Genomic DNA, 23852 nt, shown 5'->3' with positions numbered 1-23852 from the left:
AAGCCGAATTTTCGTACAAAATTTACAGTTTTTTTGTTTATCACATAAATAGAAATGTTTTGCTGCAAAAAGATGCCATATAATCATAAACGACCGATGATTGTTGACGACGACAACAACAACAATAAAAACCGCTTTCATTAACCGCGGTTCAAACTGTTGCCGCGCTAACTGTTAGCATCATTAATGGCATTATATTTTGGTTGTAGATGATGTGCAAAAGCATACTGTCTAAGTAAATGTGATGGTTGTTTACGTATTCGTCGAATCAAAATTATCGATTACTTGAAGAAGAGCTGCGTGCCTCTGTGGTTCTGGGACCAGCATAATTTTGAAAAGGATTTGTTCGATATATTGGTTGCCACAGTAATTTTATTAGCATCACAATGTTTTCACCAAACATTGATTACATTGGCAGCAGAAACTCTTTTCTTTACTATGGTTTTTATTTTTAGAATTTCTACTTTAACTTTGTTTTCTCTTTCCTCTTCGTATCCAAAGATGCGCACGACAGAAACCAGTTTAATTACTAGTTACTTCTCGTTTGAATATACTACATGTACACAAGAGATGATTGAATTTCAAGAAATTCACAAACCTGACAAACACAAACAAAATCAAATTACAATTGTGTGTGCCTAGCAAGAGATGCGAGAAACATTCTGCGGGCTGTGCTATTCCGTTCAAAGTGATGTGAACGCAAGAACCGCTGATGTTGCACAAAACCACAAAGCAAGAAGAGAGGAACACATAAAAATAACAAGTTCACGGCTTGCATTGCGTGTGGATTTTCCCAAGTTGTATATGAATTCGTCATTGCCGTTTGCCACAGAGTAATTCTCTGTTTTTTGTTTTGAAGAAAAAACGATGGATTCCCCGTGAATTGAGTCCAACGGCCATAGGGACGCATGTGAATAACGCAAGCAAAATATTCCCACTTTCTGAAATTGAAATGGTTTCGCTTGAATTTTTATATCATTTGAAAGAAGAGAGAGAAAAAACCAACACCGAAACGTCAACGTATGCATTATATGCGTTTGAATCTGTGACGCTGAGTACGTCATTCAATTTAATGGGTGTTATCAAAACTGGCTAAAACATGTGATAGACGGTGACTCTTGAAATAGGTTTTTCTTTCTTTGCATTTATCTTCCGAAGAGCCAAGAAACATAGTGAAATGAGAAAAATTCCGATACAAAAATACACACACACACTCATAACGAACGATTATGCTTGACTATAGCAAATGAGACCGCATAATGATATTGTACCGCTGGACTGTTGATTCTTCGTACACCGTAAGCATACATGGATCGCTATGAGCGAGCAAGCCAACTATTCGGCGAGTGAGTGAGTGTTTTTCGTGTATGTGTGTGTGTGTGTTAATGCTTTAGTGCTGCGTTGCTAGCTGGGTGAATGAATGCGAATCATAGGAAAATGTGTAGAGAAGGAAAAAAAACCCAAAACAATGAAAGTATACAACAATATAAAAAAATAGTTGTAACAGCTAACAGGTTGGCGTTGGTGCGGAGTGATCGGCGATTATAAAGAAAAAACTTATATGAGCATCATGCATCAAAGATTCTTGTTCAGATCGCTATTGTTAACCGCTCGGATCGTAACTCTCCATGAAATCGTTCTGATTGTGGTCCAATCAGTTGAAATCCATATGTGAGACAAGGTGTTTTTGGCATCGATTTTAAACAAACAAAGACTTTGTTTCAAACAGGATAAATTTTGTTTGGCAGCGTACGTCAGTAAAAGTGCATCGTTTCGAGAAAAAAAAGTGTTGGAATTTTTTTCTAATTTAAAATTTTAAAATAAAAGTGTTTAAAAAGTGATATTTCGATCAAAAATGTAAGTTTTGCATACAATTTCCACTGAAGTGTTGTTGAACGAAAAAACGAAGAGCAAATCATTTTATCGCACCGTCCATTCATGTCATTGCTACACGCGTATAAATTGAAATATCATTCAAAAGTTTAAAGTTAAAGCAGTTTATTCACTCGATGTTTGTTATAGAACGTAATAATAGTTGCACAATTCTATATTTATTTATAGAAGAAGAAAAAAAAACGAAACATAAAATTAGTGCGAAAAGTTGTATTTAAAATAATTTCCGACGTTATTTATCATTATTTTTCATACGGTTTAATTGGGAGGGCAGCTGCCAATAGTGCGTGTGCATTGGTTAGTCGCAATTGATAAATTAGTGTTTCAAAACAAATTTTCGCCTTGAATTCATGTACGCGCTGAACTGCGCGGCACGCGGTCACATATTTTCGGACAATATTAATAGCTCAATCTAATTAAAAATCCACGAAAATAACTGACTTTGTGTGTGTGATTAGAATCAGATAGTCACGCAATACATTTTCAATTTTCCAGTAAAGCAATTAATTATGGGCAACAACAGAGAAAAAAATAGAACTTGAATTGTGTATAAAACGATCGAAACGGGTCATTTTCGGCACATGCACAGCAATATACGACAGATGCTTATCAGAAAAGAGGGCTTAATACTCGTCGAGACAAAGTCATGAAATCGGTTTGTCAACAAGCTGCAAAATCATGCTCCGATGAAAATGAGTTGAGTGCACGCGACCCAAATTGCATTGTATTTTTCGTGGGATATCAACGTTTTCGGCTGTTCATTAAAATCGATCCGGCATGGATCTGTGGAAAATGATGGCATTTAATCAAATCACAACAATGACATATACATATATTGTTCGCATTGTATGGATTTTTGTGATTAAGACACAGAGAGAGAGATTTGTGTGTTGTATGCTTTTGACATTAATAACGGGTTAATTAAGATACCAAAAGGATTGAAAAGCAAATATTAAAAAGTCAGTGCTCGCATCGTGCAGCGTTGTCGATGGCAACATGGCACATTTCAGAACTGATGCCTGACTGAGACAAGCATAAAAATGGAATAGACAAAAGACTGTGAGATTTTGGTCGTTCGGTGCAATTAATTAGACACCTCATACAGCAACCCCATTGATTTATTTTTCTTCTTTTTGTCGTTGGTATGCACGTACAATGTGTACACGTCGTACGCAAATTTGAATGGTGTCTATTGTGCGACCCATTTTTCATGTGAACAACGACAATAAGCGTCAGCTGGCAGAAAATAAGAAGAACCAATTCTCAACAGAATTGACATTATCCATTCAGATGCATTCTCTCTCTATACAGCATTTTAATTTCGTTTAGCGATTCTTTTAATTGAATGGCATGAAGAAAAAAAAAACAAAAAAAAAACACATACACCGTTACTTTGCCGACACTTTTTTTTCTCACTTGGAGCAATCTTGATTTATTCAAATTAATGGCATAATGAGATTGTATGTCTCGCTGCTGCTTGTTCTCTTCAATTTTCTTTTCAGCGATGGTATTTACTTTTGCTTTGTCTGCATATATTCGGATTCCGAATGGAACACCGCAATGGCACTCTTACTTTCTTGTTGTGCGAATGTTTTTCAATGAGCCCACATGGTTTCACTCAACTTTTTACTCAAATGTGCTTGCAAATTGTATTGCTCTGAATGACTTCAAAAGAACGTTTCACTTTGGCATTTCTGATACATTTGCAAATTAGAAAAAGAACGTTTTTTTTTCGGCGCAAAAGTTATCAACTGACACGGTGTCTAGCGGAGACAGGCCACAGTAACAGCCCGTTTGTTTGATAATCCATGAAATTTACAGCAAATAGCATCGTAAATAATCTCTTGTCGTTAAAACTCGAGGCCATTCCGTGACACCCAGCAGACGGTGTGTATGGTATTTCTGCCCATTCTATCCGGCTTTGGAATCGTACTCTACCGATGTCATTCGGGCATATAAATCTATATTTTCATTTTATTTTTTCTTCAAAAACCAAATGATTAAGCGTGGAAGACATTTAATTCTAAACTTGTTTCCTGAAAGCATTGAACCACTAGGAAACATGTTATTTAATTAGATAAAAGTCCCCAAATCTAAAAATAGTCTCCAGCCATACACACAATTAACTAAAAATTGTTCTTCAACTGGGCGGCAAACCACTTATCGAATTGGGTTTCGTACGTGCAGTGTGTAATGTTGTTTACTTGATGTAAAATACCACGATACCTGGCTTATTATTGAATTATTCGCAATTAAAATTCTACAGATTTTTTTCGGTTTTGTTTTGGCAATAATTTCTCTCATTATTAATACTATAGTACTATTTAATGACTTTGACCGACGCCATGAATCACAAATCCTATTTTATGCGTTTTTTTCTTCTTCTGTTCAAGAACCCAAGAATCGTTGTAAGTAAACAAAGTGTTGTGCCGTTGTGGGAACTTTTTTTGTTACGGTGTTGTGCTTGAGACCCTTTCAAGGTTGAAATTGCGTATGTATATGGCTGTTTACATCGCGTTACACTATATTTATGCGAAAATTGGACACACTCTTCACCACTCTTATTAAATCAATGCGCTTTTAATTTGAGCAAAGTTATTTTTCCATGCAGTTTTGCTCTCTTGGTACATAGCGGTCAAATGTAAACGAATCCAATTATAAACGTAAGCCAGGCATGATGAACAAATGAATTTCATGGAATGGAAAAAAAAAAACATCTTATGCACCGTACACTTTGCTTAATGACATTTCAAATGCAAACCGTGTACCGATCACGACTACGGTGTGTGTGCGTTTTTTTCCTTCTCTATATATTATGCCAAGCTTCGACTTCATTAAAAGTGTTGTGCAGCATCCAAGGAGAAAACCAAGAGGGAAAAAATCACAGCACGATTTATTTTTGTGCTGCAGATACCGTACAAATATTTGTTGTTGTTGTTGTTTTTATTTTCGTTCTCTCACCACATCATGCAAGAGATATTCTGTTCTTGCCCGATAATGAAATATTTTTTTCATTGAGCACGATTCGCTAAATCACTGTCTATTTTTCAGCCCTTGGTACACACGCGTCGAATGAAAATACTCAAAGAAAAATCGAAGCGACTTTATTAGCATTTCAAATGATTTAATTATAATTAATGTGCCGGATACAGATGTTCAACTGTGGCGCACAGGTGGCAAAAAGGCGAGGAGAGTTAGCTGAACATAGATATTGCTCTCCACGCCACTGAAAAATAAATATTAATAACTTTGAGCAATTAATTCGTAGAATTAATATAAGGCATTGTGTGACAGTGCAGTTAAGCTAGAGAGCTACATATTTTGAATTAATTGTAGCACGAACTCACAGTGTTATAATTACACGATCATATGCAAGGAACGAACTCAATCTTGTTTCCATTAATGAGCCTCCCGTTCTGTGTTTGCTTTGAATCAATTCGGTTACGAAGAGATTTTAATTTTGCAAATGTTCTTAGGGCATTTTTCAAACCAAAATTCAAATGAGAAGGAAGAGAAGAAAAAAACGTCAAACGAGTTTTGCTTCATCGTTATTATTATTTTGCGGCTTTTAATAACATCATTAATAAAATCACTTGAATAATTTCATTCGGTTCGGATCATTTCGAATTCAAATGTTTACACGTTGCGATTTGTAATTAAACAAAAAATGTTAAAATATTGAGCGAGAGCAATGTTAGATTTTGCTGGAAAAAAATTTCCTTGACAACTTGACGATGCCGTGTAACAAACCAATAAATAAATATTTATTCAAACAATACTTCCAGATGTTACTGATTGTTGATTGGAGAATTTATTTATAATAAAAACTGTTTTGCAATGAGACATACCAATAAATTTATCCTAATATTTCCATAAAAGCCTTTTTCTGAATGTCAGATTGGGCATCTCTCTTTTTCCGCAATTAAAAACAGATATTTCACGTGATTAAGGGAAAAATTGAATAATTAGATGATTTAAATAGATAAATCAGTTACTTCATTACGAATGCAAATGCCTACAGTGTTGAATGAATGAACTTTAAATATTTATTCATTATTTGAAAATAACTGCGTCATTGAATTCACTTCATTATCAAATGGATAACATCAAATTAGCAATGAAACAATTTGTTTCCAGATGTTTACGGTGAATATCATAAATATTCACAAATATATTTTGTGTGTTTTTTTTTTGCAATACGAATCGAAAATCAAAAAACGAGGCGAATAATTGCTGTTGTTATTTGAGCTCATTGAATATATATCGGCGATAATATAAGACTACTACTTCTTCTTCTTCTTCTTCTTCTTCTTCTTCTTCTTGTTTTTCATAGCAACTTTATTCTACGCATAAGCATAATAATGCTTGAAAATGATTTGAGCGGTGAATGAAAGCGAAAATCCGTTTAGAACCATAGACCATAGTCTTCGTTAGAGATAAAGTGAAACACATGCTCGCCGTGACCGGTAAGAAATTTGACCAGAATAGACACAGCACAATCTCAAGGCGAACCACTATTTCTATGCTTAAGCATAATAAAAATAACGCGATCGCTCAATGGGTTTGGTGTTTGGTTCACACCGGTAATCATATGGTGGCATATGAATTCATAACTTTGCTCAGAGCAAAAAAAGAGAAGAAATTCATCACTTTTATGATTTTTCAGCTTAACTGAGCTTCAAATTATTCTGTCAGCACACGTGTCTAACAACAAGATTGTTGGCGTAATTTATGAATTGTTCTTTTTATTATAATCGCCAAGTGTTGGTCAGTGAAAAAAAAGAAACGAATTTTGGGATGGGCGCTTCAGACAAACTCACATCCGCATCTCAATTAGTCAGCGTTTCGTTGCGATTGAAGGCGCGCCGGCTACAGTGATTGAATTGGAGCATTTGAAAAAAAGGAATTTTATAAATCCATTAACGTAATATTTGATATAAGTTATTTTTCAAGCGCTGTATCTCCTCCATTTTTTATGACTTCTACTCATTATTTTGCATGACACCGTGCGCAACTCTTTTCGAGAGTCGTCAAGACTTCTCTAAGGAATGTGTTTTTTATGAATACTCGAAAAAATGCACAATATATCAATGTCGACGATAGACCATGTGCTTGACATTAGTGCTGAATTGTTGCGATTTCCAAGTTTGTCGATTATACCATTCGGATTCAAAGTGATATTCAATAGCAATTAAGCATTTTTTTTATTCTCACTTCAATATTCCATGATTATTTCTGTCTCGCGCCACGGTGCGTGAGCCGATCAATTATAATATGAATAGATGAGTAGGATATTTCTATAACCCAATAGTACGAATGATTTGCATACGAAACTGACAAAGTTTTTTTTATTGCAATTTAAAAATTCTATAGAAATTACTTGCTATAAATTGTTTGGATTTGCAATCCTATCACTCTTTAAGGCATTCCGTCTTAATTCATAGTACGCTATGACAATTGAGTGCTATGTCTGATTGAAACGGATTTTTTTTTATCGCCATTCCATTTTTAATCTGAACGTTATGTGGGTCTACAGTATCAGTGCACGCATTCGGGGTATTTTTGCTGCGTCATAAAAAAAATCGACATATTTCGTTTTGTCATTGGAATCGGTCTGAATCACGTTGATTTGGTCATATAGCGGAATTATGCTAACACTTGTCAGAGCAAAATCCAGTTTGTGAGAATTTCGCGTGTGAAATAATGATTATGTAGTCGTAAACAACGTTCTTGGTTCTCAAATACGGGAAATATTACCCACATGAATATGTCGGCTAGGAACTAACCTTTCGATTTACGAGATTTGCTCTAGAGAAAAACACTTTTCAGTCAGAATCATTAAATAGGATGATTAATAATCTTGTTTTTTTCCTTCTTCTTCTAGTTATTTGAAGAGTGAGAAAGCAGCGGTTAACAAAATGATTCCACTGTTCAAAAAATTGGGATTTTTATACGACAGCTATGTGTTGGCGATTTTAACGATTGGCTACGTTCTTGGTGAACTCGGTCATTATCTAATTGGGGTGACATCAAAACAGACAGCTATCGAACTTGATTACGGTGATCATGCGTGTCAACAAAATGTAACTTGGTTAACGCGACACGAAATTCCAGTCCAATGCAGCGCGGTCAAAAATGAAACGGAATGCGTTGCATTGAATTTGAATGGAACTAACTAGTAAGTTGTTGATTCTGAATTGAGTATTGTATTTTGGGATTTTTTTTTATGCATAAATAATTGTAATGCGTTTATTCTTCTTCAAACAAAATGAAGCTGTGAATGGAATTACAATGGATTGGGTATCGATTATCAACTACTGGCGGGTCCTAGTTTTATTCTCGTCTTCACAATCATTGGCATATTTTTGGGTGTCGCTGCCGACAAATACAATCGTGTCAAAATGTTGAGCTTCTGCACGCTTGTATTCGCCGTTGCAATTATTCTACAGGGTTCGGTTAAAAACTATTGGCAATTAATTGTGTTGCGTATGATCATGGCTGCAGGTGAAGCCGGTTGCAATCCATTGGCTACAGGTATGCAAAATGATACACTACACTTGCTATGAATATATAAATTAATGGAATTTTCTGTTTTCAATAATTTCCAAAGGCATTATGTCCGATGTTTTTCCCGAAAAGAAACGTGCATTAGTCATGGCCATTTTCAATTGGGGCATTTATGGAGGGTATGGAATTGCCTTTCCTGTGGGTCGATATATTACAAAGTTAAATATTTGGGACTTGGTATGTGTGCAAAACTTTTCGAAATAACATTTCTTTCATCATAATGACAATGTCTAACGGAAAACTATTGATTTTTTTTTCCACAGAGCTGGCGTATTTGCTACTATGGTACTGGTGTGTTGGCCGTGCTCATTGCCATTCTCACTGGAACTACGTTGAGAGAACCGGAACGAAAAGCAATCGGAGAAGACCAAAGTAATCAAAACGGTCGCAAGAAGATTTCACTTTTCAAAGTGCTGACACAACCACGAATTATCCTGCTCGCAATTGCCGCATCGATTCGCCACTGCGGAGGAATGACCTTTGCCTACAATGCGGATTTATATTACAGCATCTATTTCCCTGACGTTGATCTTGGATGGTGGTTGTTTGCCGTTACCATTGGAATCGGTACGAGTTAAATTGAAATAAAACTTTTAATTGCATCAATTAAACATTTCATTAATGATTGAACGAACAAAAAAAAAAAAAACACAGGAAGCATCGGTGTCGTTGTTGGTGGCGTAGTGTCTGATAAAATTGTAGCTAAAATGGGTATAAAATCGCGCGTTGCTGTTTTAGCTATTTCACAGCTCGTCGCTACTCCTGGCGCATTCGGATCAGTTTACTTTGACCCGCTATGGGCAATGATTACGTTGGGTCTCAGTTACTTCTTCGGTGAGTTGTTCACTTCAAAAAGCATAATTAAAATTCATGGACTGGATGCACATAATAATTTCTAATACGGATATTTACTTTGAAGCAAAAATTAATTCAATTAAAATAACTCTTTTCACCCTTTTCCACGTTCGTTCAGCTGAAATGTGGTTCGGCATCGTGTTTGCTGTTTTAGTCGAAATCGTTCCAGTGCAAGTGCGGTCAACGACTGTGGGCATTTTCTTGTTCGTCATGAATAACATTGGTGGAAATTTGCCGATTCTTGTTGATCCCGTTGCCAAGTGGATCGGATATCGTGAGTCTGTGATGATTTTCTATGCTGGTTTTTATTTATTGAGTAAGCACCATTGATTTATTTTCTTTTCTAATTAGAATTGCGATGCAGCTGTACATTTTAACACTCTTTATTCGAATTTTATTACAGGTTCGGTGCTATTTTTCATTACAATGTTCGTGATGGAACCATCGTCAGAGAAGCAACAGCAACAACAGTCTGCCAATGCACATGCACCCCGAGTGATGTACGATAGTGGTCACGACAATAAAGTATTCCAAGTTGGTGAAGGATTACCGCAACCACAATTTACCCATTCACAGACCAATGGCACCACACATCCGTACTATCCAAATGGCAATGGAACACACACAAATGCAAACCATCCAAATGAAGATATGCAACAATCGTATCGGGTCATCGAAAACAGTCGGCTGTGATAGAATTTCTTCCTGTATTTTAATTAAATTCGCATATTTAAATTAAGTTTTATTAATTGCATCATTTAAAACACTTCGACGAAATCGATAGCTAGCTAGATAGATAGATTTCATTCCTAAATCGATAACAAATTGAACAAATTACTATGTCGCCCTAAGATTAAATTATCTTCATTACATTATTTGAAACAAGTAACGCACAACAAACAAAATTACACGCACTGTAAACGATATCATTATTAAATGACGGTAGTAAATGCTACAGTTTCACAGGGAAACATCTCTATGGCTGGTGAACATGTTTTCAAATAAACTACAATGTTATTGAAATAACTCTGTTTTATTCTCTATTTTAAACTCCTGAAGTTATGCACAAAAAAAATGTAATACGATTGCGTCTAGAATTGTTGATCTGAATGGAAATCGCACGATAGTTACAGTATACAGTTTTTTTTGTGTCGTCGTTACATTTTTCGATAATTTTTTTATGAAATTTAATGCATTATGTAATCGTATCTTGTTTACTTAAGCGATTACGAGTTTTACTTTGCATATACATTATTTTCTTTAAATATTCATATCACTTGGGTATGACATACGATAAAAATTCATTGATAGATAGCTCGTAATCACAGCGCATTGTTGATTCATATCCCTGGCATTGATGTATTCACCATTCGTTCGAGAGAGAACTATTCAAATAATCGCTATGGTACATTGTACACTACATCTCATACTTATCGCCAAATTTGAACGACCATTTATCACACTGTCACTAATCATCTGTATATGCAGCATGGTTCAGCTATTGTCGAGAATTTTGCGTACATTGCATGTCATGAAGTTCAGACTAAATTCTTAACTGTATACATTCTGCTCATGAGCTGCGCGTGAAATAATCGTGATGAAATCCGTATGTTTTGTTTTCGAAAAACGTTTCCGTTACTTTTCGGTGCGTTTCTTTGGAAAGCGGTAAATTTACGAAGAACTCTTTTGTTTTATTTACCTCATATTCAAATATGGAAATTCTGACCTGATTCAATGTTTTCTGTTGTTTTTGTTTTCCTATCTAACGTTAATATGCCTTAATTCATCAGCTCAAAATTGTATTTCTTTGGAGGGCCTGAGCTCGACTCTGCCGGGAAAAATAATATTTATAAAATATTTACCTAAAATTCAATGACGACCTTTTCTTAATAATAACAATATCGCATGTTCGAAAAGTTATCGAACCGTTTCTTGTGTACATACTTTTTTTTTCTCTTTCCATCTCTTGTGCACACGACAAAAGCATCCAAACTTGCGAAATTACACACCAGAATTAGAACATACATGAATTTTTGGATAAAATGGTTGTTTGAATTGTCACTTATTTCGTCACTTCGAAGCTGGTATAAAATCGATCGGTTCAGGTGAATGAGAGACAGTGCGAAGTGAGTAATTGACAAGATTGGACGCGATAGTATAATTTGGTGACAAACATTTGGTGCTGGTGTATTCTGTTCCGGTTATGTTAAGTGATTGGTTAAAAATGAAATTATTGATTGGTTTAGTTGCCATAAGCGTTTGTAGTGTGAGTGCTACGCCAACACCGCAAATTTTTGGAGGTTTTCAACCACCAATTTTGGGGCCTTTTGGAAACTGGTTACAAAATTCGATTCAAAATATTCCACGACCGCCATTTTTCCAAAACGGCATTTCATGGAATCCATTCAGACCACAAACACAACCAGTTCAAGTCGCACCCGCACCTCAACAAGTAATTCCAGCACAGGCACATGCACAATGGCCACAAGCTGTTGAAGTTCCCATTCGACAAATTAACAATAATGGATGGTACTGGCAAAATTGGATTCCTCTTCCAATCATTCCGCAATATGGTCCAGATCAATCACCAACAATCATCATCATTTCACGTCCAGCAAAACCAGAAGTAGCTGAAACCTCGAATGCAAATGCAACAGCAACAGCAACAGCAACTGCAAATTCAAGTTCAAATCAATCAACAAATATTTCTTTAGTACTTCCAAACTCAAATGAGTCGTCCACTAATTCATCGGTACCAGTGCCCGTGCCAGTGTCAAACTCAAGTGAACCGACACAAAGTGCCCTATCACTTTCAGCCGCAGTTGATCAATCTTCATCGAATGTTGGGTCGTCGACTTCAGGTGAAAATCAAATGAAATAATGATTTAAAAAAAAAAATGTATTCCAACTCACTTAAACTCATTCTTGTCCATATAATTTTAGCTTCAACTACTGAAGCAAATACTTCGACAATTCCACCTGAAAACATCACAAATGTGCCAGATCTAGGTTTAACCATTCTAAATCCAGTTGTGCCTTTGGCTCCGTACGAACCGATAACGGCAACTACGAATGCTTCTCTACCCGAAACGACTGCCCAATAGTGAAATATCGTTCATACTTAATTATCGTTCAATAGTAATTTTTCACACCTTTTATACATATTGTACAGTGAACCAAATAAAGCGAATTGAATAACATTAAAACGTTTCAAAAATGTTCTACTTTTGATGAGCGAAAAAAAAAATTCCACAGAAAAATTCAAAGACGAGAAACTTAATTGATGGTAGTAGGTATATATTTGTGATTTTATGTTTTGCAGATACAGAAAGGATGTTGATACAGTTGGGACTGTGTAAACTTGTATTTTCACCCAGCTATTTACATATTGTTTTGTTGTGTATGACCTATGTATGATTTAGCTACACATAATAACACACAAGAGAGTTAGTAACAACTGAAGAACTGATAAGTGCTAAATCATTTTGACCTTCGATTTATATGCTTTTTTTTCTATTCGAGCAAAGAACCTACACCATTCGATTCGATGTTTTCATTTACAAACCAAAAAATTAGAGAGAATCAAATGCTTTCGATGAGACAAGCGTTTTAATTTGGTTGCAAATCATTCGAAAGAAATCCACTTCAATCGTATGATTATCTGCACATTTACATTCATAAAAATATGTATTTTTTGTTATGCTCTAAAATTTTAAATGCTCTAAAGTTTCAACAGAAATTGTTATAATATGCTAAAATAACAGGTAGAAATTGGCCATACTCAAATAGTATCCATTGGCTCATGCCAACTATATATATTGTATATCATGTTTCTCTAATGAAAATTAACAATGTATAGTTTCTTTTATGAAGCTTAAAATCCGATAACTCTCACGAATAGTTTAATTTCAGTACACAAAAATATTTGGTTGTTTAGTAACTTTAATTTTTTTTATTTAAATTTGAATCTATGTCATATCCAATGTGAATTTATTTAATTGATCTTCAACATATAAATTTAGTGGCACTTTGAATCCCGAAAAACAAAACATAATGAGACAAATGGGCCGAAATGAGAGTTTAGTTAAAATATTTTCTTTTCTTTAATTTATTAGATAGACGATGATGTTTTGATCTGGAATGGTTGTTTTTTTTTTGAAAAAGAAAGATTGGCTGTCAAATTTTGTCCCCTAATATCAATCAAACCAAAACGTTCAAATTCAAAAAATTTATTAAATAGTATTTCTCATCTGATATGAAATGTTTAGAGAGGATTTTTAATCAGTTAGAAAATTGATTTGGTCTAAATAAAATTCGAAGATTTGGACTACTTTCAACGATTCCATAATCTCTTTTTCACTTATTATTTAGTCACTGTCATTGATGATTTCATGTTCACCTGAATTTTGGCTGATTATACACAACTTTTGGTGATCAAATTCTATTAAGATGGGTATTATGTTTTTCTGTTTTTTGTGTGTTGACAATTTCAAGAAATTGCATTCAATGCATATATATGCATGATACGATGGAATGAACATGAAATTCTATTTGGACACATTTATTGTTAAATATACAGATTATGTCATTTCTATTTTATAGCTGAATAAGTCTTGTTTGCAACTTGTATAATAATCGATCGTTGAGCCGGCTGCTTTAGATTGCCATTCTCATTTGCTATACGATAATAAAACTGGAAAAGTTTTAGCCTGAAAAAACATTTATAAAAAATATATGTGTAGACAAAATGTTAAAAAAAATCATCTCCTGTCGTAGTTTCTTTTAAATTGTTCATGAATTGTGTATGAATGTCTACTCTGTGAATGGAATCGTTCTTCACTAAATTGTTTGTTCTTTTGTTTTTTTGTTCCACGATATTTGAGTTGTGAAATATTTATCAGTGGTTTTTCTTTTTGTTTGTAAGCTCTAAAAATGATGTTGCTAGTTTCTAAAATCATTTCCATAAATTCAAGCTTTCTGATCTTCTTCTTTTTTTTTTTCTTTTTTTCCGACACATTTTAGCTTTCACTTCCCTAGCTATCCGTTTATTATTATTATCATCCACTTATTTGTTTTCAATGATGGTTTGTAACTGGAGAACAAGGTTTCGAGCTAATTTTAGCACCTCGGGCATGTTGTGGCGCTCGGCCATTTCTGAAGAAAAAAAAAATCAAAACAAACTATTGCCACAATGAATAGAAGAAATTATCAAAATGTGAATACCATTGAAGAATTTGATCACGTCGGTGAAATCCATGCTGTTTAATAATATAATGTCACGGTAGGTTTCAAGTAGAGCAAGTGCTATGAAAAGGACAAAGTGTGATGATGCTACAAATTTGGCCGCCCAAATCATTTCCCACGTAAGGAAAATATCCGTATAAACAAGTTCACGCTTGAAATCCAACAAAAACCAACGGTAACAAAAGTAGAAATGTGTATAGTCACCGTACATCATCATCGTATCATACATTTCCGAGTCTAGTATTTGAATGAGAGATCTGCGCCAGGGTAAAAATAGACGAGAAATGTACATATGTAGACGTTTCCATGTCTCGCATATCAAATAACATCATAATCAAATACCTCATATTGGCCAGATGCATATCCATCGCATTTCCACTTGGAAAATTTTCAATCATGCGTTCCATTAGACGACAAAAGCAGCTGTAGCTCATGGATTCATCATCAAAAATAACCAATAGTGGGGCGACCAAATCGCACATTCCTTGCATATAACCAACCTCCAAATGCTCCCACACATATCTATTTCGAGATGGATAAAGTGATAGAAATTCGGAATTGACTTGAAACGATTGGCATACTCACGTGCAAATAACATTTCGCAATTTGTCTAAATTCTCATTGGCAAAATACCAGTAGTTTCGATCACATCTCTGTACATCTTTTTCGATGCGGTGTAAATTCAAGCCGAATGTCTCCAATAATTCACCCTGGAAAAGGATCACCATTAATTTTTCAGTTAGTGAGATTTTATCGATAAGCATATATTTTGAATCCGCTTACGCTATAAATTCCACCGTTTTCACTGGCCGGTGATACACATGCTTGATTAAATATATGAATTTGATTAGAAATTAATTTATTTTCTTTTATTGCAATTTTAATTAATAATTTAAAAAAAAATCAATTGAATCTTCTTTACCAGATTTCGGCTCTTGTAATGCGTCCAACGAAGATTGACCCGCAATCTCCTCATGCAATGTCGATAAATTGCGTTCGTCCTTTTCCGCATCGTTTTCATATTTCGTTTCCACTCGCTGAACATTGACGATATCGATTGACGCATCTGTAATAATGACCGAGTGCGGTTGATTCGTTGTAGGCGATGAAACATTTAGATCATTTATATCATTGTCATCGATGGCTATGTCTTCGATTTGTGCAATCAAGTCGACGAAATCGTTGGCCACCGTTTCATATGATGACGATGAAGGTGAGCTCTTATTGCTGTTCGTTTCTTCTATGGCCAATTTGAATTCATCTGATTCTTTGTCAAAATTCAGATTTGGCAAATCCTCTGGTTTCAGCTTATTTTCCGGTTCTGCGTCGTTTTTCGCATTTTTCTCAATTTCCTTGCTTTCTTCTTGCTCATTTTCTTCGTCGACGCCATCAGGAACATTACCCGAATCGGTACTACTCTTATTTACACGGCTTGGCTTTTCAATTACCACTTCATCTGCTGCAGCAACTGCTGGCTCGTCACTATCCTTCCTCGGCTGACTGCCCACATAATCGTCTTGATCGGACAAGTCCGAGTAGCCATTCTCCTCGAACACATCATTTTCAATATCATTGTCTGCGTCTAATGGTTGTTTCGTCTTTTGCTGCTGATCACTCCCACTTTCGGAGCTCAATTTCGCAACAGCAACCGCTGTTTTTTCTTTGTCACGTTGCCGCACAATAGCCTCAACTGCGAGCCACTCACTCATTGTTGTCTCATAGTAATGGCGACTGGTTTCATCCAACTCGGCACGTTCTTCGGCCGTTGAACCGAACGAATAATGGCCGAGTAGGAATGGCCACACTTCTTTGCGAATATCATGCTCGCATCCTCCAAAATAAACCAAACGATATACTTCTTCTGAATCGCTGATGACACCATTCACATTCAACGTATTCCACACATCTTTTGTTAATCCTTGTTCAGCTCCAACTAAAATCATTAAAATTAACGCGGTGATTGAGAAAATGATTTTATTATTCACAAAAATAAGGAAGAAAAAAAAACTCACTTTCCGGAGTAATTCTACCATTGACCAATCCCGACAAATGAGTTCGCACAGTTGAAAGGTGGCGACAATATGCCAACCAGCCATAAAATGCTCTCGATATTATTTGCTTGCGCATTGTTGTGCAAACCAATGCAATGCTTGCCGTTTGATTTGTGGTAATCTTTAAAAATAGAAAATCGTTCAGAATTTTCGTTTTCAATTCCCGATTTTTATGTTTTCTCGATAACAATTTGAAACTTTACTTACGACTAACGGGCTGTCTGGTGCATAATTATCTATCGATAGACTCTTATTGGAGCTGTCACTGCTTTCATTGGTGGACGAGCTACTGAGATGAGATCGTCTCGGGCTTGTGCGTCCCAGATCCAAAATTGATGCGCTTGTAACTGATTGCAATTTGTTTCGAAGATGATTGACTTGGAATTTGGATAAAAACTCACGAAATTCTTCGTTGTTTGACTTGTTTACAATGCGAAAAACATAATCGATCGGAACATCCTCTTCCGATTCCATAACAAGTGGCAATGGTTTGCGTTTATTTTTCGAAGCCCATGGAAATAATTTGCCAATACTTTTGTGCGACCAAATCGGTGGATCCAATTGACCATGTGGTAATAAACCGGTCTCTAAACAAGACAAAAACGATGCCATATGGCCACCTTCGGGAAAAATAATTGGTGAACGTTGAACGCCATCATGTCCAACTAAAATAATTGTGCCCCCTGTGTCTTGACCACTCGACTGGTGACAGTGTACATAAACTATATCTTCCACGTTAATGTTCATGGAATAGTCCCAATACGAGGTAGTGTCATTCGGATCATTTTCAGTGTAGCCGTTCATTAGCTGGTTGGGTGTCCACTTGATCGTTAGCGAATTCGGTGTTTGGTGAAGGCTCAAATAGCCCGGCAAAGGCTTCGTAACATCTTTCTGTAAACGAAAATCAAATTCTCTTTTAATTTTTCAACGCTTAATCAATTCACACCAAAAATCCATAGCAAAAAAAAAAATGGTGCGAACAATATCCAATTGGTAGAAAAAGGCGAGGGACTTAAGTGCTGGTTATAATTACGGTTGATTCCAAACATATCTCTTTCATGGAGAGCCATTCAATAGACAAATAGGAATGCATGCATAAAAAGTAAGAATGAAGGAGTTATTCACTTTATCATGTATACTACACACCGGAAGGACGAGCACATTGTTTTTGCCATAGAGCAATGTGGCTCGAGCGTTCTGATGCAACGATTCAACGTAGTCCTTAGCAGCCGTTGCCGTTGAATTCGATTTGAATGAACTGGTGCTACCATCTTCTGAACTGTGCAAGCTTCGTTTAAAATTCATGATTGGTCGACGACACGACGGTGGTGTCGGATTACCAGAACTGATGCGATGTCTTTGTATCAATTCATCCGCTGGCGGATCGGTCCAAAAATGCTCCGCTTTGGCGCGTGTGTAATCCAATGCACACGGTCCAACAAGTAGCGAACTAGAAATTCATAAATAAGATAGAATACTTTGGTCGAATCAAAATGTAAATGTAAACATAAAATGAAAATATTCACCTTAAAATCGAGCCAAAATCTGGATCGGCCACCAATGAATCGCGTTCATAATAGCGCGTTGCATTTGTCACCAAGTGATCAATGATGCGTGCCAATTTCTTTTCGTACAATGCCAAACGTATCCACAGGTATCTAAATCGAAATAAGAGAGACATTTTCTGTTCATTTTCAATGGAAAATGAAAATCGAAAAGCATAACCTACCGAACGGTTTGAGGTGGTGGACTCGCATTATTTGTAATAGATGTGTTGCTATTTTTCTTGAGAATCGGTGGTTTGCTTGTGCTATCACTGCTTGACGATGAGCGTTTCGTTGGATCGGCATTTTCAATATCCAACACTTTTTTGCTGATGTAATTGGCTTCTGAACAATGTTTGGCTACTTTATGCAAAAGTGCGGTCGTCGATGATGTTTTAAACAAACCAAGTGCTCGTCGACGTAATCCTTGACTCAAACAAGCTTCGACAGCCGCGCACAATGATGTCACCGACGCTGATTGCTCATGCACAAATTTCCTAGTGACCGATTCCTCCATCACTTGCTTCACTTCTTTTTTGACCGTAGCCACCAGCCGCTCTTTGAAATCAAGTGCTTCTATTGAAAAGAAACGAGAACATTTTGTCCATTTTAACATTCTCAACGTTTAAAAGCCGTCAATATCTAATTCTAAATGACTATGCATTGCGAGGGGCAAACCACTCAAAAGTAATACTGTGTATTAGTACTAATACTAATGTAAATATTACCTTGTATTACTTTAGTATTACTTTTTTCAAACCATAGTATTATTTTTAAAAGGAGTATTGCTTTATCAAAAGTAATACCAGTTTTACCAGGTATTACTTCGTATTACTTCGCAGGTATTATGTATTTCTTTTGAGTAGATTGCCCCTTGATGCATTGTCAAGGTCAAAATTGATATAGATTTCTCTCTCTCTCTCTCTCTCTCTCTCTCTCTCTCTCTCTCTCGTTTCAACAAGTCGATTATTATTGAATTATGCCCATTTATGTTTGTAAATCACTTCTTGCTCCACTTGAGGGGAAATACGAACATTAAGAAAATCGAATTGATTGGTGGCCTTGAGGAATTTCAACAACACTACGATAATAAAGCCAGTAGAAAATGTTCTTGGAAAAATACACAATTCTCTAGAAGAAGTCATAAAATTGTTCCAAGCACTTCGTGGAAAAGTACGAGTGGCAAAATTCAAAGGAGATTTGTTGTTGAGATTTTTCTTTTTCTTCTTCTTCTGTATCAATTCCACTTCGCTGGAAATCATATCAATTTAAAACGTTGGCGCTACACACAAAATTACGACTTTCAAGTAAATTAATTGAATTTTCTTCGCGACAAAAAAAAACGTGACTTCATTTCAAACGGCTGCGGTTCGGCATTAAGGTTGCGCGCGGCTCTTTGATTAAAACATAAAAGAATGGCGGTTGTCGTTTATGATATCTCTTATTCCAACGAAAATATGTGCGTGGGTCGGCTAAAAGCATTTGTGATGCATCTTTCAACGATATTAATATCATAAGCCGTAATAACTTTATTCATTCTAACCAGAAATGGATTTTCCGAATGACTTTCAAATGCAGGGCTTTTGAACGGGGATATTGAAATTTTCCGTCAACATCGACGACAATTACGGACCGAAGCACCAACTCAAGTGAGTCTCTTAAATAGACACTGAAAAACAATTTGATGGGAATTGTTGTGGGAAATCTTAGAATATCTAGTTTTCCCATCAGTATTTAAGAGGTTGTACTCGTTGTTACGATATAGTCTAATACACAGACAATTTAAAACCGCTTGATGTGACATTCGGAAAGAATATTGCGACTGAATAAATAAAACATAGCCAATACCCACGGCTTCTATCTTTGATTCTGGTCTTAGTTTCATTCATTTCAATGCAAATAAATGTACATTTGCAAAGAAAGAATGTAGCTTAAATACTCTGCATGTGTCTGTTTGTGACACATTGTAAACAAAAGAACCAAATGGAGAGACATTTTAGCGAACATTGAAATATCCAATCGATAAAACGGATCTCAAGGAATGAAGATGGGTGCTACTTCAACATAGTCGAATAAACAGCAAAAACATATGTTACCTAATCATTGGTGTAGGTCTTTTTGATGTTATTTGATTTCTTTTCCACACAATCCTTGCTGAATTTTCTGTTGGCATTTTGGTTTGTTTGACAAAATATGTGGAAAAGGAAGAGGTTTTTTTGTGCTCTACTAATCCATTGAAGATAATGCTAATCAGTTAAAAAAAAATTCTTCAACAGAAAAAAAAACAGAAACCCCTCTGAAGATGAATCGATTTGATCAAGTCAATAATTTCGCTGGAAGGGAAAAATTCGAAATTCCAGTGTGTCTTATACAGAAAATTGCATTGACGTCAATCGAATTGGCGTTGAGGTTGAGGGACAATGTGGTTTATTTGTAAAAATATAATATAATATTTGGAATGTCCTTTGGCGGTACCATATGGCGTGCATATCGTTTCCAAATCATTTACATAAAGCAACTTGTCAGAAAGTTTGTGTTAGTTGTAGACAAGAAAAAACTTTAAAATTGCTATTGTTTGTGGCATTTTTCGTCTTTCACTGTTATCATTCACGCATTGTTGTTTTCGTTTGGTGCAAGTTTTCGATGCGTGGGTGTGCTTAAACCGATGATTCGGTGATAGCTTAATCTTTAAATATACAATCGTCCGACGTTCACACAAAAACGCACGCATGCGAAATGTAATGAGTAAATAGAGACAAAGAGGGAAAAAAAAACAACGACGGTATTCTTTCGTTCAAAAGCTGTTTGCAATGTTTCACCAGGGAGTCAAACTTTTTTTTCCATAATTTTGCTAACATCGGTTGCATTCACTGCGGGTGGAAATCTCCTCTAAGACTTCCATTGTGAAAATCCTTTTCAAATTTCCGTCCAATTCCACTGCGATTGCTCGTTTCACTCTTTACTGATGACAGAAAATAAAATAAAAAGTCTCTTCTCGGTATAATGTTAATTAACCAAGAGCCTTGCCAATTAAGGTAGATTTCTCGTGGGTAACAACGCTCAATGCGAAAATATTTATTGGCAATTTGATTATTTTCAATCATTCGATTTAATGGAAATCCATTGAATGTTGAAGCATACAATTTTGTACACACAATGACACGGCATTTCACGTGCCAATGGAAAACGCTTTTAATTTTAGACATTCACAATACTGTGCGAAAACTTTGCAAAATATTGAGTTATATTTTTGTTTGTATAACACCCACTCAAGACGATGAAATTCCAATGCTTTTGTTTCTCAATAATATAAAGATGTAATAACGTGATGGAGAAAGTAACGTAGCATTCATGTTTGTATTGAGCTGTGTGCTTCAATTGAAAGCTGAATGAAAATACATTTCATGCAAATGTCCAAGCGAAAATGATAGATAAAAATTAATGTTTCCTTTCGTCGCCATTGATCCAATGAAAATGAGGAAATTATATTCACTCCAGCGCCAAATGTCAACGTGTAGAATTTCAATCCAATGATTGCTCATTATTTTTAGAACGATGGAAAAAAGTCGATCATCGGAAGTTTGCTTTTCGATATTTTTTGTCCGCTAATAGAATTCATTTTCCACCGTCGATGTGTACCTTAGATTGACAGCCGAAAAACTCATTTACAAATATTATCCAGATGTGCCGTTCATCCAATATGCGTATACTGACGTAATTTGACTCGTTCTTTCTATTACTACATTATTTTTGTTGTTTTTTTTTTCTCCTGAGCTGGTTAGTCCAAAGTAAAACCCATAAAATTGAATGTTTACGAAGAAAATAAAATGAGAAAATTCGGAGAAGATATTCGAAAAAGTTTCGGTACGGATATAAAAGTCGACAAGCGTCGTGAGACCAAGTTGTGTAAGTATAAAACATCACGTTCTACTCATCGCCGTATGGAAGAGTTCATTAGAGTCAATTCGATTATGTTCATTCAAGTTAATGCAAGTGATTTTTTTTCTCTCTCTCTCTCTCTTCCTCGCTCTGCTTTTCCTTCTCTTCACTCAGGACACACAGTGTGTTTGATAGAAAAGCTGAAAATTAAAAGCTGTGGATTTCTGCATACAACTATAACACATATGTATCACATTTCGAATTGGTATAATCAACATGTGGGTGGTTCCGCACGATATTGATTTCTTTGATTAGAACTATACATGTATCACCATTATATCTCGGTGTTTTATTTTTCGTCGCTTGTTTCCATCGTGCACATCGTCGTACTGTTGTATCAACGAATCGGGAGAGAGAGAGAGAGAGAGAGAGAGACACGCGTAGTGACGTTGAAGATTTTTTCCCAGATTTCTATAGCTTGTTGTGTACGCGAAAAAATCTTCGACGTCAATAACACAAAAAGGAATATACGAAGAAAAATAAAAGCAATAATACCCACCTGACTGACCAGACATATCGAATGTTGTTGGATTTTATTGAATGATACAAAAATTGGTTCAAATGATAAAAGGTTCTAATTTTAGTTTTAGTGACGTTTGCACTTTTTCACAGCCACTTGACCATTACAGTAACTTTTATTTTGGTTTTTGATTCGATTCGATTGGTTTTTCCAACGAAAAAAAATGTCAATTTTAATAGATTAATTGAATTCGATTTCGTTTGATTTTATTTAGAAAAAAAAAAAACTTGTAAATTTATTGCGATTTTCTAAACATCTGCTTCCGTTTTCCTTTCGCGATAAATACTTCACAAACAGCGAATTTGATTAAAATTAAACGATTTTCTCGTTTGTTGTTGAGAAGACTGAGATTTAAGTTTTGAATGTAAATTAGAATAACGAAGAAACAAACAACTTTTATCGATTTCAATGAAAACGTCCAGTGGCTGGAGAACGAAAAATATGCGTCGTAATTTCAGAGAGACCGCACACACTAAATTGCTCGACGGCGTAATGAAAATCGTTTTCGCACCCGCTGTTTGTCGAAGCTGAACTGGTCATGGTTTTTTGTTGTTTTATGCTCATGGCTGTATCGGTACTGACAATGTTTTCTTTGTGTTTGTGCGTCGCTATTGGTGTGGTGGTGCTCATGAAAATGCTTGTGTTGAGCGCACACAGGGTGTCGTTTAACATATTTTCCATTCAATCCCCCGTATAACATCCAATAGAATGTGTGTGCCACAATCATCGAGACTCCACGGTCGACATCACAATCCCGTATGAATGGTGAACGTGTATTGGTTCTTTGCCTGTTTACGGATTTCGGTGTATACGTGTTCGTACGTACGTACATTTGAAAAGCGAAATCATGGAAAAATCGATATTCGTTATACTAGCACAAAAAGTGACGTGACAGTGGAATATATCCACATTTCCACATCAATCTCACAAACTTCAACGTATTTTGTGGTTCCGTTTGTTTCCATTTATTTCTTTTTTCTCTCTTTCCAACAGTTTTCCATATGGCTCTGAACCAATTGAAAATGTAATTTGATCATGAAATTTTCAGCGATTTAAATGAATGTGTATGTGACACACAGACATTCGTGTGTCCATGAAGCTGGTTTTTCATTGCCGATTGCATGTGTTGCATGCCATTCATATTGAACCAATAAATTCATAGCAAAATACCAATTTATATTTGATGTGTACGACCGACATTCGGTCGTAAGAAATACGATAATTGAATTTGTTCGAATC

The 23852-nt window shown here is 35.7% G+C and overlaps 3 protein-coding genes across 5 annotated transcripts; 2 read left to right on the top strand and 1 right to left on the bottom strand.

Annotated features, from left to right (window-relative positions):
- Positions 1-1522: 1522 nt before the first annotated feature.
- Positions 1523-10338, top strand: LOC129564754 (putative metabolite transport protein HI_1104). Of its 2 annotated transcripts, XM_055438898.1 has the most exons (9): positions 1550-1857; positions 6227-6359; positions 7778-8071; positions 8168-8427; positions 8504-8637; positions 8724-9027; positions 9115-9294; positions 9434-9631; positions 9719-10338. In XM_055438898.1, the coding sequence occupies exons 3-9, from the start codon at positions 7812-7814 to the stop codon at positions 10006-10008; spliced, it is 1626 nt and encodes a 541-aa protein (XP_055294873.1). In that variant the 5' UTR covers positions 1550-1857; positions 6227-6359; positions 7778-7811; the 3' UTR covers positions 10009-10338. The 2 variants fall into 2 exon arrangements, with proteins under 2 accessions (XP_055294872.1, XP_055294873.1); XM_055438897.1 differs by lacking the exon at positions 6227-6359 and having other exon boundaries at positions 1523-1857.
- Positions 10339-10478: 140 nt separating this feature from the next.
- On the top strand, positions 10479-12554 carry LOC129564781 (uncharacterized). Its single transcript, XM_055438922.1, has 2 exons — positions 10479-12176; positions 12259-12554. Exons 1-2 carry the CDS (start codon positions 11519-11521, stop codon positions 12417-12419), a joined length of 819 nt encoding a protein of 272 aa, XP_055294897.1. The 5' UTR covers positions 10479-11518; the 3' UTR covers positions 12420-12554.
- Positions 12555-12591: 37 nt separating this feature from the next.
- On the bottom strand, positions 12592-23168 carry LOC129564728 (small G protein signaling modulator 1-like). Of its 2 annotated transcripts, none has more exons than XM_055438894.1 (12): positions 22593-23168; positions 18340-18730; positions 18137-18268; positions 17736-18060; positions 16818-17501; positions 16572-16731; positions 15482-16492; positions 15343-15383; positions 15145-15269; positions 14902-15081; positions 14539-14816; positions 12592-14469 (listed from the first exon to the last, which is right to left on the bottom strand). In XM_055438894.1, exons 1-12 carry the CDS (start codon positions 22606-22608, stop codon positions 14381-14383), a joined length of 3432 nt encoding a protein of 1143 aa, XP_055294869.1. In that variant the 5' UTR covers positions 22609-23168; the 3' UTR covers positions 12592-14380. The 2 variants fall into 2 exon arrangements, with proteins under 2 accessions (XP_055294869.1, XP_055294871.1); XM_055438896.1 differs by having other exon boundaries at positions 14220-14469; positions 17757-18060; positions 22593-23167.
- Between the last annotated feature and the right edge of the window lie 684 nt (positions 23169-23852).

Source organism: Sitodiplosis mosellana, unplaced genomic scaffold (genome assembly GCF_009176505.1).
Source record: "Sitodiplosis mosellana isolate CC-2019 unplaced genomic scaffold, AAFC_SMos_1.0 Smas_scaffold_1, whole genome shotgun sequence".
Taxonomy (NCBI): Eukaryota; Metazoa; Arthropoda; class Insecta; order Diptera; family Cecidomyiidae; genus Sitodiplosis; species Sitodiplosis mosellana.
The sequence above is the reverse complement of the archived record's forward strand: the minus strand, read 5'-3'. Positions and strand labels throughout refer to the sequence as shown.

Coding starts and splice junctions, on each gene's coding strand:
- LOC129564754 (XM_055438897.1), top strand. CDS start 7,812: ATGATTCCACTGTTCAAAAAATTGGGATTTTTATACGACAGCTATGTG. Junction 8,072..8,167: donor AATTTGAATGGAACTAACTA/GTAAGTTGTTGA, acceptor AACAAAATGAAG/CTGTGAATGGAATTACAATG. Junction 8,428..8,503: donor TTGCAATCCATTGGCTACAG/GTATGCAAAATG, acceptor TAATTTCCAAAG/GCATTATGTCCGATGTTTTT.
- LOC129564781 (XM_055438922.1), top strand. CDS start 11,519: ATGTTAAGTGATTGGTTAAAAATGAAATTATTGATTGGTTTAGTTGCC. Junction 12,177..12,258: donor TGTTGGGTCGTCGACTTCAG/GTGAAAATCAAA, acceptor ATATAATTTTAG/CTTCAACTACTGAAGCAAAT.
- LOC129564728 (XM_055438894.1), bottom strand. Junction 16,493..16,571: donor TGGTAGAATTACTCCGGAAA/GTGAGTTTTTTT, acceptor TAATGATTTTAG/TTGGAGCTGAACAAGGATTA. Junction 14,470..14,538: donor CGTGATCAAATTCTTCAATG/GTATTCACATTT, acceptor TTTTTTCTTCAG/AAATGGCCGAGCGCCACAAC.